The following is a 12,620-nucleotide window of genomic DNA, read 5'->3' as shown; positions in this document are numbered from 1 at the left end:
AGAACTGGCTTTAGTCTGCAATGAGAATGGATATAATCAGCATTCCATTCGGGTTTACAGATGAAGCAGGCACAGGTTGTTATCAGCTTTGGTTGATGCAAAAATGACACCAGAGTGAACGTGCCTATTCAACATGGCCGTGTAGTCATCAAGCAACAGGCCTGGAAAAGCACTGGGGAGTTCTCCTTCAACTGCAGCGTGGTCGAGCTCTGTGTAGAATGATCTCATTAAATGATTGATTATCAGGCCTGATGCAGCCTGAAAACAAGAGTGTGAGTCAACTGAAATATTGGAGTTGCCTGTTAAACCAAAACACTGGGCCGAACAGCACTAAATGGATGTGCCAAGCTAAGGGGATCTGCTAATTGCTAAACCGTTGAACTCTGGTCAACTGGGCCAGAAGCGTGTCTGGACTTCAATGTCTGAAAGCAGTTGTTTGTGAGTCTTTTCAAATGGTATGTCTGCAATTCTTCGCATAAAACTATTGATTGGTGCGACAACAATATGGCTAGCATGCGATGCCTGCAATATTATATATATATGTAATTCAGTAGAGCCCACGTTCACGAATCGTTAAAATCAAAAGCACTGATATGAGACATCTCTGCACTAAACACTGGAACATAATCATTCTGCATGAACCTTGTCGTCCCTGAGTGCTGTTCAGGATAGGAAATGTATCGCTGTAAGACCTGCCCTCTTTACAACATGCTCCGGGAATGCAAAAATCTCCCCATTTGGTCCACTAAAGTCTATTAATAATCTCTCAAATCAAACAAATACCCGTTCATGAAATCACCAGTGGCCCATGCAAAGCAAAAAAATAAAAGCCCAACTTAAACTGCGAACTTGGATCAGAGCACAGAGGATACAACAGTTGCGTGAGGCTGATTCATGTAATATCCCCCCTCTCTCCGGCTCCAGAGTCCCGCTGACACAGCAGCTGTGAGCAATACGTGTGCTCGTGGGTGTGTGTGCGTGTCCGTGTGCACTTCTGCTCGTGTGTGTATGTGTGTGTGTGTGTGTGTCTGTGCAGGTGGTAGGAGGGAGGGACCGTGATGCCTGTGAGCTGAATAACAAATCTAGCATACTGCACACCTGAGGAGCTGTCACTGTCATAATCAGCCGTTTATAATGCATGGCAGAAGGGGGACAGGAGTCGAGAGGAGGAAACGAGGACACAGTTGGTCATCAAAGCTCTGTCTGTGCTACATCCTCTTCTTCTCATCCTCTCTATTGCTGCACGGAGAATTGAACGGGGGAGGCTGTTCTTCCTCTTCTTGTTCTTCTTTTCCTTTTTTAATTTACACTCTCCCCTCAAAGTTATTGGGGAGCTCTCCCTCTCGTCCAACCGAGGCACAGATGTCGCATATGGAAAGCTGGATAGCTATAGCTTCCGCTTCCTCTCCTGCTTTCATCCTTCCTCTTCCTTCTTCACACGCCGTCTGGCCCAGCAGGTTTGTGTCCGGACACCTCCTCCAGAGAGCTCAAGGTGACACATGGCTGCTCAGGCGCAGATGAGTGGCTGTGTCCCCGGCCTCTTGACGACCGCCAGTTGGCCCCCTCTCGCTTTTTTCCCCTCTATAACCGCACTAAAGTCCCTGAGCAGTGGGTCCAAACACCCACCCCCAGTGCCTTTTGTTTTTCCAGTGCGACACTAATCTATGGTTCTGCTGTGAGGGCCACAGGAGCGGCAGGTTGACGCACTTCCAGCTCACTGACACAATCACTCAGCACTTGCATTGGGAGTGCTGGGTGCGTGTGTTTGTGTGTGTGTGTGTGTGTGTGTGTGTGTGTGTGTGTGTGTGTGTGTGTGTGTGTGTGTGTGGTTGTGTGTGTGTCTGTGTGCAGTCGGAACAGTGCCTGCTAGACAGCCGGGCAGATATTTTTTTGCAGGGTCAGCAGAGAGTTGGCCAAGCCAGCATCATGGAGGAGTAAATCAATGAAAGCCAATTAGACACCGAGAAAGGTGAGAGAAGAATTGAGCCTCTCAAAAAAGCACAGACTTAGACAAAAAAAAAAAGAATCCTGAGAGACTTTTTAATAAAATACCAAAGAGTAAATGTAGAATCTCTTCCATGGTGACACGCGTGAGACTGCTCTTCATGTTCGACTGTGCAAAACCTGATATTAAAGATGACATATCTGAATGCAGCTTCGCTCACAATTCATGGGAGGTTCCAAAGTGTTGTGTGGTGCATGCTGCAGAAAATTGGATTGTGTGAGTCACATTGATGCATCACCCCGCTTCACTTAAACCAAATAAAGCTCTGCTGGGCTATGAGGAGCGTTTGATATTACAGCTCTCATAAACAAACATAGGGTGATGACATTACTGAAAACTGTTCCAGACTTCAGACGTTTTGTGACGTTCAATCTTCGAGGAAATTAGCTTATTTTTAAATGAGCAAAAAGGGTCTCTGAATTAAAGCAATAAGCAAAGAGCTTGTTTGTTGATGTCGAGAAGCAGCATGGGATTATGGGAGTTGTCTTTACCACCATTGCAGGTACAAATCAAGTGGGATTTTAGTTCATCATACATGGACAAAGCCATGGATAAGATAGATATGACGCAATTAAAAAGGCGACAAAAATGAAGTTTTAAGTTGTCTTGAATAAAATTGGGAAATTCTTAGGTTTGGCTGATGTAAATACACAAGTCAACAAAATACATAACCTAAGTCTAGCTGTTCTTATACATTTTAATGACAAATTTTTACATTTTATTGCAAGTAGGTGTAGGGGATGAATGCAACACAAAATAAATTGACTTCATGTGATGCATATTCTCAGTCAAACATATAATGAAACAAGTAATGAAGAGAGTTTAATGCAAAGTTACTAATGGGTTTAACCAGGTTTAAACAGTAATTTATAATACTGTTCACGATGTATTTGTTAAATATTAGCCTAAATATCTTTTTTTTCGAGTGTACCGAGCCTGTGATGTTAATCTCGCAGAATTCCTCAGCGGGTGAAGAGTGCAGTCATGTGTCTGTGTGGAGGGCGAAAGTAAATGCAATATGTCTCATGATCACCTCCTGAGCGAGCCAAATGAGGCACCCTTCGCTCTGAGCAACCTGCTACTAACATCTGCTGCTTCGGCCGCAAATGCCCTTAGCGATGCCCTTGTGTATAAATCCTGTACAGCGTAGTCTATGCTATTCCGCCTTCAAATAATTCCTATTTTTTCTCTATTTCAATGATTATTGTAAAGATGGCAGGATTGTATTAGTGAAACAAAACCAGCTTAACAGTGGGAAGTGTAATGTTGCAATGCAGCAACAGTAAACTTTAAATGCAGCATATTGTTGCTATTCAGGTGGTTTATCTGATTTGGATGGGAAAAAAGCAACATCAATTTCTGACTTAATGAAAGAAAAACATCTAAAGCCTTTGATAACCTGCTGACTGCTAATGAGCTGTGGAGCCACCATTATGCACTATATAATAATCCTGTTCGCATTAACAGGGAAGAAAACAGATACTAATACCCGCGGGCATGTGTATTGGAGTAGGTACCAAGGCAATTAGCATGAATTAGGATCATATTTTAATCTCATTAAAACACAGTATCTTGTGTCAAATCAACAATGTTGTCGACTCTAAAAGAGATAATGTCCTTAATTTACTTATTAGGAGGTTTGCCATTTTTAACATTACATATGTGTTTGATCAATTGGCTATACGCCACCATGATAAAGGGAACTCAATATTCCATGTTTCGTTTTTTAATGCTTTTGCTTTTTTAATCATATAATCATATAATAACTTTCCATTATGTTTTTAAACCGTAAAAACGATCACACATTACCTCTTTATGCAATCTGACACAGAAGCTATTTGCCACCATCTTAAGCCCACAGTAATTATTAGGCTAACACATTTTTTTGTCATCAGGCCCCTCTTCCATTTGCATGAAAGCAATCTAATAAATGTGATAATTGAACTCTCCCAGCCAAAAACATTAAGATAATCCCCCAAAAATCTACCATTTTTTTTTGAGTAACCTCCAATCTCATTACCTCTGTGATAAAAAAAAAAAGTGTCTTGTTCCCTGGCTTCCCTGAAATTAAGCTCTAGATAAGAACGCCCGGTTTGAGACAGAGGCAGACGCAGGGGTGGATCAGCCGCCGCTGCAGCCTTCATAAATCCATCCCTGGCTCCTGTGCTCAGACAGGCTTGTTGGTCTGCTCCTAAATCAGACAGGCCAGACTGTCACGACCAGAGACCTTGTCTTCTTGCAGATCAATGGTGATAAGGGAAAATACATTTTCAGCTGCAAATACTGCAGGAACCAAAGAGGGGCTGAGGTCTCAAAGAGCGCCATAGGCGTGTATTCGTGCATTTTTTAATATCACGGTGGAAATATAACGCAGTGACAGCTGTGATGATGATTTAGGTGACTTTGCTCCTGATGAAGACAACATCAAGTGAAGGCTTGAAAATAAAAAAAAACGTGATAGGCCACTTTCCATGAGCCATTCTCTCTGAGACGTTATGGTTTTTCTGTACTTGTTTGATCTCTTGTGGAATATGGCTGTGGACTGATTGAAAACATGTGCAAGTAATACGAAAAAAAGATATTAACAATAACTTGAAATTGGTGTAGGTTTACCTGTAAGTCAAAGCGTCAGTGAGTGTGTGTGTGTGTCTGTGTGCGCACTTCATTGGCGGACCTATCATGAAGATAAAGCATTTTATTAAAACAAAACTTTTCACGTCTGCCTTGAAAGCTCAGATAACAGCACCACAGCCATTTATTATTTTCTCATTCGGCACTGGAGAGAGGAGCAGAAACTTGTTCACTTCCCTTCTCTTATTGTGCCGTCACAGTCATAGCAATTTGTATGCTAAGTATTTTAACTCGTGGCTCGGCTTTATTTATTGTGGGTTTGCCCACTGTGGTGCAGAAGGAAATATCTCAGCAACTACCAAATGGATTGTTCATGTCTCCCTCAAAATTAAGTGTTCATCAGTTGATAGGCCCTGACCTTCGACGTAGGGCCATCCTTAGTTCAGAATTTGTATGATTCTTGTACTTAATGATCAAATATGGGCAGTCCTCATGACAATTTATCAACCAACTTTATGTTTTATAGTAATTACCAAATGTTAGCATGCGAACAAGCAATTCAATTGTGTTGTACAGATGAACAATGGACAAGGATAAGAGATGCAACTCGTCTTCTTCCCACTATTCAGAAATTAAGCCAAAATATAACACTGTCATTGAGCACTGAAGACTCCATTTGGAGCTGGGGTCTATGCATTAACTATTAGGGGTTGGAGCTGTGCTGTGGATGTCCTGCCGATAAACACGCCCGACCAATCATTATGTTTCACTCTGACTTTGTAGTTTGATCCATGTCCCATCCCATAACATGGAGGAGGCAGGCTTTATGACCTATAATGCAGCCGGCCACAGGGGGGCTATCAAGAGGCTGTGGCTTCACTTTTTGGCAGCTGTCCTTTCATCCATCTTGCCATCTACCTGTCTAACATTGTCATTGTGAGCATATTAGCATGTAAGCCTTTAGCTTAAAGCACCACTAAGAACAGCCTAGCTGTGACCAAGTGTAGTCAGAGCCATGACCTACTCTTAGTCCTGTTAGATGGTAGCTGGATACTTGGTCCAATCAAATAAGCCCCAATATGCTGCTTTGCTCAGAACAAATTCAGTGATTTTTGAATACTTATTTATAAATGTTTAAACCGACGGACACCTTTTGATTGTGGGTTGTTTTTTACAGGACACCAAGTGATCGATAAATAATTCAGACAACTGCCTTCTTGCACACGTGTGCCATCGCAAATCAATAGCCACACTTTTATTGCATCAAGGACTAAAGATGCTTTCTTCTCTCCTTGGCTTGTTCCGGAGTTCAACACAATTTGCCTTAATCAGGCAATCAATCACTGTTAGTGTGCCACACCAGCACACAGCAGGCAGATGTGGCCCCGACTCCAAACCCTAAATTGGTGCAGACACACACTTGTATGAGCCCTGCCACGCAGGAGACATTGCCAGAGCTGCAGCCAGAGCTTGCAAAGAGCATTTTGCCTTTATTTGTTGACAAGGGGAAGGCACCAATCTGCTCCGCTGACTTTTCACCAGAAATTACAGAGAAAGAGCTCGATGGAAACGTTCTCGAATGTGTTTTTCACTGTTTGTCTTTCTGCATACTATACAATATAATCAGATCCCCTTTATGGTTACACATTTTCTATACTTTTACGTCTCTAACATGCCGTGCTTTATATTTATGGAAGATGGCATTCCGTCATCTCGCTTTAAAAATACCTGTGAAAGCCACCAACGACTTCAAGCATATAGATGCACATCACAAGTGTGTATGTGCACCTTAATACATGCACAACTCTATTTGGCTCCATTGTTCGAATGATATAAAAGACTGAATGAGCTGATTTGGCACCAGCAGAGAATAATCAGAGCACTACTGTGGTCCTCAGAGATCCTTTATTGAATGCATCACAATGAAGCTTGATTGGAATTGATAATGGCTTTGAGGACTAGGTTGCTCCTTTCCAATGACTAATTTGTTCCAAAGCAACCTTTGACATGCAAGGGATTGGCAATGACAGGCTAATTAGCCAACTGTTGAGATGGGTCAAAATGTGTGTGTTTATACCAGAAGAGAAAATGCTCTCCATTTAAAATTGAATGTTGAGGCTCTGTGGCGTAAAAAAAAAAATACCATCTCTATTAATTTAAATAAAAGGAAGAGACTATAGCTTCAACAGAAAAAGGGCTGTGTGCGTGTGTGTCACTGAATATCGTCCTGTGTGGTTGGCTTCGTGCAGAAATGACTGAGCTCTGCATTACAATATATGGGAGCAGAGGGTGAACTGTATGATATTCCTGTGTCAACACAAAGTCAGCATGAAGAAGTGCCGCGGATGTGAAAGTGCTGCTGACCTCGTCCATTTTTCTTCCAGTGCCATCAAGGCCACCGCGCTGCAATGCTCCCCCCCGCCGCATCCAATTGTGCCGAGTTAAAGGTGTGGAATCGGGGGGGCTTGCCCAGGCCAAGAGCCCTCGCACACCTGCACTTATGAGAGTCAACTGCAGTGTCAGCACCGCAACCGACATGCATCACACGGCAGCCTCCCACACTCGCCTGCAAAACAACGTTATCTGTCTACACAGACAGTGCAGCCCTGAGAATACATTAACCACAGACAGCAGGGCGCCCTTGATGGTAAATCCCTCCTCTGATTCCACGTTATAGACCATGCCAAATTCAGGTATACGCTGCACGCAGAGTCCTCGGTGTATCAGATTGGTCTTATGAATCATGCAACCTGATATTGTTTGATTGAATGCACTAAGTCCAAATTGGATTCCCTCTGACGGCTCCTCCTCTCCCCTGCCTGGACGAGTACTGATGAAAGATAACCGCTTCTGCATTAATCAAAGAGATGGAGAATTTTGATCCCACTCTAATTTAGATTAGATTACATATATTAAATAATTTGCACAGAATCTGATATCAATTATCAGCAGGTTATTCAGTTTGATCTCGTGCCATATTCTGCCACAACAAACTAAAGAAACGCACTTTGAATCCGACTGCCTTTCGTCAAAAACATGATTTTGCCACGTTTCTTAGTAACTGGGTGTCGATGGGGAACCATGATCACCAGAGATGTTTTAATGGGGCTTATCTTAGTTTTGTTGCACTTCCTTTTTTCCCTCTTTTGTTTGCTTTTATATCCATCAAAGAGAAAGTGTAATTATTTTAAAACATGGATGATCAGGCGTGGTAATCAATGACAAGAGTGTGAAGTGACATGAGTCACTTCTTGCGAGAAGCGAGTGCTATTCAGCCCTCCCGTCTTCTGTGTGTGCGCGTCGACTGTAAGTGGGATGTGAAAGTGCCTACTGTTTGTTTAGGATTACAACACACTCTCAGGGGCGGATGGTTTGATTTGTAGTAGGAGGGGAGCAGCACTGCTCCCATCACATACTTGCCTGCACCTCAAAACGCCAATAACTTGAAAAACAACAGATTGCCCAGGAGGAGGTGAACCAAAAGTCAGCCCCTGTTTATTATTTGGGGATAGAATACGTTTTTTTTTTTTTTTTTTCATCTGCCAGAGTGAAATATCTCTTTATCACAGTTACAATCTATTCCATAGAGCCATCCCTTGATAGTTAATTAGGTGTCAGCAGCCCAAACGAGGTAATTTAACCTTCATCAGCCTGTATCACATGAGAAGATAATGTAAGGGAATAATTCATTGCATATTTTAATGGAACACAAAAAAAACTATATTTACAAACTCTGGGCTTTAGTGACGATGACTGAATGGAATACAGAGTTGAAAACTCCAGAGTGATCCATCCCTTTCTGAAACAGTGAGCTTAAAAGGTAATGATGATGACTGTAAGGGGGGGGGGGGGGGGGGGCACACACTCAGACAAGCAGATTTAGCACCAAGCATTGACAAATAATAATCCTAAGGATCAAACAGGCCGTAAACAGCAATTATCTGAGGGCAATGTGATCAGAATCTCTCAGCCAATGATCAATAGAGTCTGAGCTCTTCAAGCAGGTCGAGAGACAACTGGCTGAATCTTAAATTACTTGACGCCGTGACATTCGATCAGCATTTGTCTCAGTGGAGTCTGGAGTTAATAATCCGGGAATTAAAATGGGGGAAAAACAAAAGCTCGAAGAAGTCAATAGCAAACATTTGAGAGAAAAAACACAACTTTAAATTGAACTTTAAAATATTACACTAAATTACTTACAGTTTTCCAGAAGTTGTAAAGAACCCACATTGAAAATTATGACTAGATTCATACTGTAAGATAATCACATGGCCGAGCGGAATGCCTGTTTTGATCATTTATCTTTCTTTGTGTTTCTGTCAGTATCATTTAAATATAATGTGCATGAGTAAGTGAAACCAGACAGTGAGCAAATAAACGATGACCTCAAACAAACTGACTTTAGAATGTTGAAAACTACTGTGGGGCATAGTTGTAACCGGAGCTGATAAGACCTGTTCCTCCAGAGTGAGGAAGTAACGCAATTTCATTTTGACTGGGAACATAGTTACTGTTTATACAGGAGTCATGATGTAATTCCATTGTATGGTTATTATATACTTTTGATCAGTAGATTTGCATATTACAGTTATTTTAGAGTGACGAGATCTGAAGATTGAATATTTATACAAATATATATGTATGTATATATATTCACTTTTAGTTCCATATATTCAAGTTTCATTATAAATATTCAAACATCCAATCCATATGTTCAGATTCGTTTGTATATATTCTCTCTTTACATATATGTTTAATTATTCACTCTATTTGTTAATTCCATGATAAATTCAATCCAAATAATTTCATTTTACATATTCACGCTATATATTATAACATTAATTCAATGCATTAAAGTTTCATTCTAAATATTTCCCTGTATATGTTCTATCATAAAAAATTGAATAAGATCATATGTATATATCCACATAACCACACATTACTGTTTATATATAAACACAGTAATATACAAACACACACACACGTATTTATAGATATAAGGATGTGTATACCTGCCACTCTCCTCCCCCCCCCCGCACTGTGAGTGATGAGCATAAGGATGGTGTGTGAATATTATAACATCATGATCTATGTGGGATGCTGGTTATCACGGGGGGGAACACGCCGATGGTGAAGTTGCCAGTGCGGCCGGTAGGGAGAGACAGTGAGACGGGCGGTGTGTCGGCTGCGGAGCGGGGCTCTGGCTGTTTTCGTGTGGGACTGGATGGGAGGGAGCAGCAGCCTCAGTACCAGGCACCGCTCTGCTCTCCCTCACTGCTGCTGACTGGAGCTGGGTAGACTCACCGAGGAGGAGGCTGCCACCGTCACCACCGCCGCTTCCGCCGCCGCTCCTGCCTTTTGTCGCACAGGGACGCTTCCCGAGCCGCGAGGATATTCTTCCTTTTTCCCCCTTTTTTCGAGAAGACACACGGATTTCGAAGTGGGGAATTAGCAGAGACGGCCGCACCGATGTACCCACGACACGAGGGCAGCGGGCTGCTCGTGCTGGCGCTCTTAGCCGGACTGCAGGTAACGCTACCACCCGAGCGGTGCTTCGCACGGCGGAGTTCCACCGGACAGTTCCGGTGCTGGGGGTTTATTTGAGGTGCGAGCCCGGCGGAGCGGCCGCAGCCTCCTCGACGGGCACTTTACACGGCGTGCGTTCCGTTAATAAGACGCCGCTTTGTGCGGTTGGAAGATCGCTCGGATAAGAAAGTAGGTCCTGCGCGACTAGCTAACGGTCCCCATGTTTTTAAATCCAACGCCCACGAGATGCTGCGTTGGTATATATAAAAAAAAAAAAAACACAAAAACGACGCACGATCTATACGCAAATTATTTGAGTTTAGCGAATTCGCTATCGCTATTGCGCGGTGTGAGCAGGACGTCTTTAGTTTCATATTTATGTAGATTGCTGCAGCGTGTCCCTGCGCCCCCTGGTTAATTCCCTCTCCGGGTTGAAATCACGTCATGTATGAGCAACAATGAAAAGTATAACATGCTGTGAATTATTATGGTGGCGCGGGTTATATAAGTACATTCAAGCTAGCAGCGATGGGATAATGATTGTTGTCCAACTCTGACGATGAGAGGATGCAATGTGCTGGGAACAATTTATTTGTCATGACTGTTGGGGGCCACTGTCCGAACTGAGTCCCCCCCCCTCCCCTTAGCTACACAGAGGAGCAGATAACCCAGTTTTCTGGTGTTAGTTGAAAACCTTTTGTTTTAAACGCAAAAAAAACCCCAGACGTGATTCCACTGTGCATCGTGGTGCTATTGTTGTAACGTGCAAGAAGAACCCCAGCTCCCCCTCCTCTTAAGCCCTGCTTCTTCTCCTCCCCTCACAGCATTTTTCCCATTTAAATGTCCATGATTAAGAAAGGCAAGTGGCACGGCTACCCACAATGCTCTTTTTCAGCAGGGACTCCTCTCCTCTGCTTTAACATTCTTCGGAGAGCAGTGCATGTGAAGGAGCCGGGGCTGGTGGCGTCTGTTCCTCAGAGCCGAATCAATGCTGGGGCTGTGTGATGGAGTATATTTGGATATTCGTGGACATCAGAGTTATGCTTCAGTCATGCTCCATCTGTGATTTCTCACTGTGATGTTTTTTTTCTCTTCCTGGTTAGATTCATGTTTTAAGGAAACACCGGCCCCAGTCATTTACAGATCATCTTTTCTCTCTCTTTCTCTCTTTCTTCAACATCCCCTTTATTCTATAAATCTTTTGTGTGAACAACTGAAGCAGTTAAGAGTTTCCCCCTTTTAAAAATACAAAGCTTTATATGGATAGCAGTCATGGCCTCGCAGTTTCTTCAGATGTCAGCATTTCTAGTTTACTCAGACATTCACACATAGGTGTTTATTCCCGGAACAGTGGATCGTTAGCATTTACTTTTTATCCCCTCGTTCCTGTCCTTCAGAGTGGAGCGTTTGTCCGGAGTGGTGTGTTGATCAGAGGGGCCGACGGTGAACGTTGGTTAGAACCCAGCCCTGTGCCTGGGCCCCTCCGGGGGCACAAATGGGGCTTGTTCTTGCCTAGCCATGCTTTTTGGCTAATGCTTAACCCTTTTGGCCTCATTATCCTAATTGCAGTCCCCGCTATAAAAACAACAGATGCTTTTGTGCGACTGCGAGGACTTAAGAACGTGACCAAGAGGTTTTTTGGAGGCAACAGAGTGCATTTTTTAAGGTTGATTTATGACTCATTGTTGACCCCCCCCTTCTCTCCCTCTCCCCACCGTCACAGATTGCAGCGGAGTGCAGGGGCACCACGCCATGCAGGCCAGGCTTCTCTGAAGATGTATACAAGGTTGTGGTGCCAGATATCGCAGAGAAAGGACAGCCCCTTCTCAACGGTGAGTGTGGAATATTTCCCGTGCTGCTGCGCGGTGGATTTTTGTTGTGTCTGCGTTTGATTGACTGCCTGAGTGTGTGTCGGCATGTGCATCGGTTGCGTGTGCGCTCGCCTGCATGTGCTACATTCGAGGGAGGAACTGAACAAGCCTGACATATTTCAACAATTAGCTCCGGTGTAGTTGTGTGGCATAGCAAGTCGTGTAGTTTGCCTTGTAAAGCTCAAATGTGGTTCACATTTATTTAGCTCCTTCCCATTTTGCTTACATGCGGCTTTTTTCCCTCTTTCCTTTCAGAGAAGTGACAAATGTACACAGACTGTTCCAAAACAAAAAAATGCTCAATCTTACGTTGTAGCAAAACAGTTTTTGTTTTGCTAATTTGCCTTTTGTCGAGATAATTGTTCATTGCTGAGTTTATCCATTAAAAGTGTAAAAGCTTTGTTGATTGCAGAGAGGAAATTTCTAGTTGCAATTAATTAAAATCATTTGAAGCAGATTTGAATAAGGACACAACTTAAATCAAGCAAATAACACACGCCATGCCTAGTGCTGGTGCATTGGATAATTTCCTGTATCATACGCCATGATTATGCATTTGTCTTGTCCCGATATAAGATCACCTCAGGCAGTACATATCTGGCCCATTACTTGAAACACTCTTGAGTTTCCTGCTTGAGTCATCT

At 43.0% G+C, this 12,620-nt stretch overlaps 1 protein-coding gene across 1 annotated transcript in view; it reads left to right on the top strand.

Annotated features, from left to right (window-relative positions):
• The first annotated feature begins 9,836 nt into the window (after window positions 1-9,836).
• The window catches only part of cdh2 (cadherin 2, type 1, N-cadherin (neuronal)), a 59,368-nt gene continuing 56,584 nt past the window's right edge, over window positions 9,837-12,620 (top strand). The window contains exons 1-2 of the mRNA XM_062404045.1: window positions 9,837-10,108; window positions 11,829-11,937. Coding sequence (XP_062260029.1) covers window positions 10,049-10,108; window positions 11,829-11,937 — 169 coding nt within the window. The 5' untranslated portion in view covers window positions 9,837-10,048. The remainder of the gene's footprint in view (window positions 10,109-11,828; window positions 11,938-12,620) is intronic.

Source organism: Platichthys flesus, chromosome 14 (genome assembly GCF_949316205.1).
Source record: "Platichthys flesus chromosome 14, fPlaFle2.1, whole genome shotgun sequence".
Classification (NCBI taxonomy): domain Eukaryota; kingdom Metazoa; phylum Chordata; class Actinopteri; order Pleuronectiformes; family Pleuronectidae; genus Platichthys; species Platichthys flesus.
The sequence above is the reverse complement of the archived record's forward strand: the minus strand, read 5'-3'. Positions and strand labels throughout refer to the sequence as shown.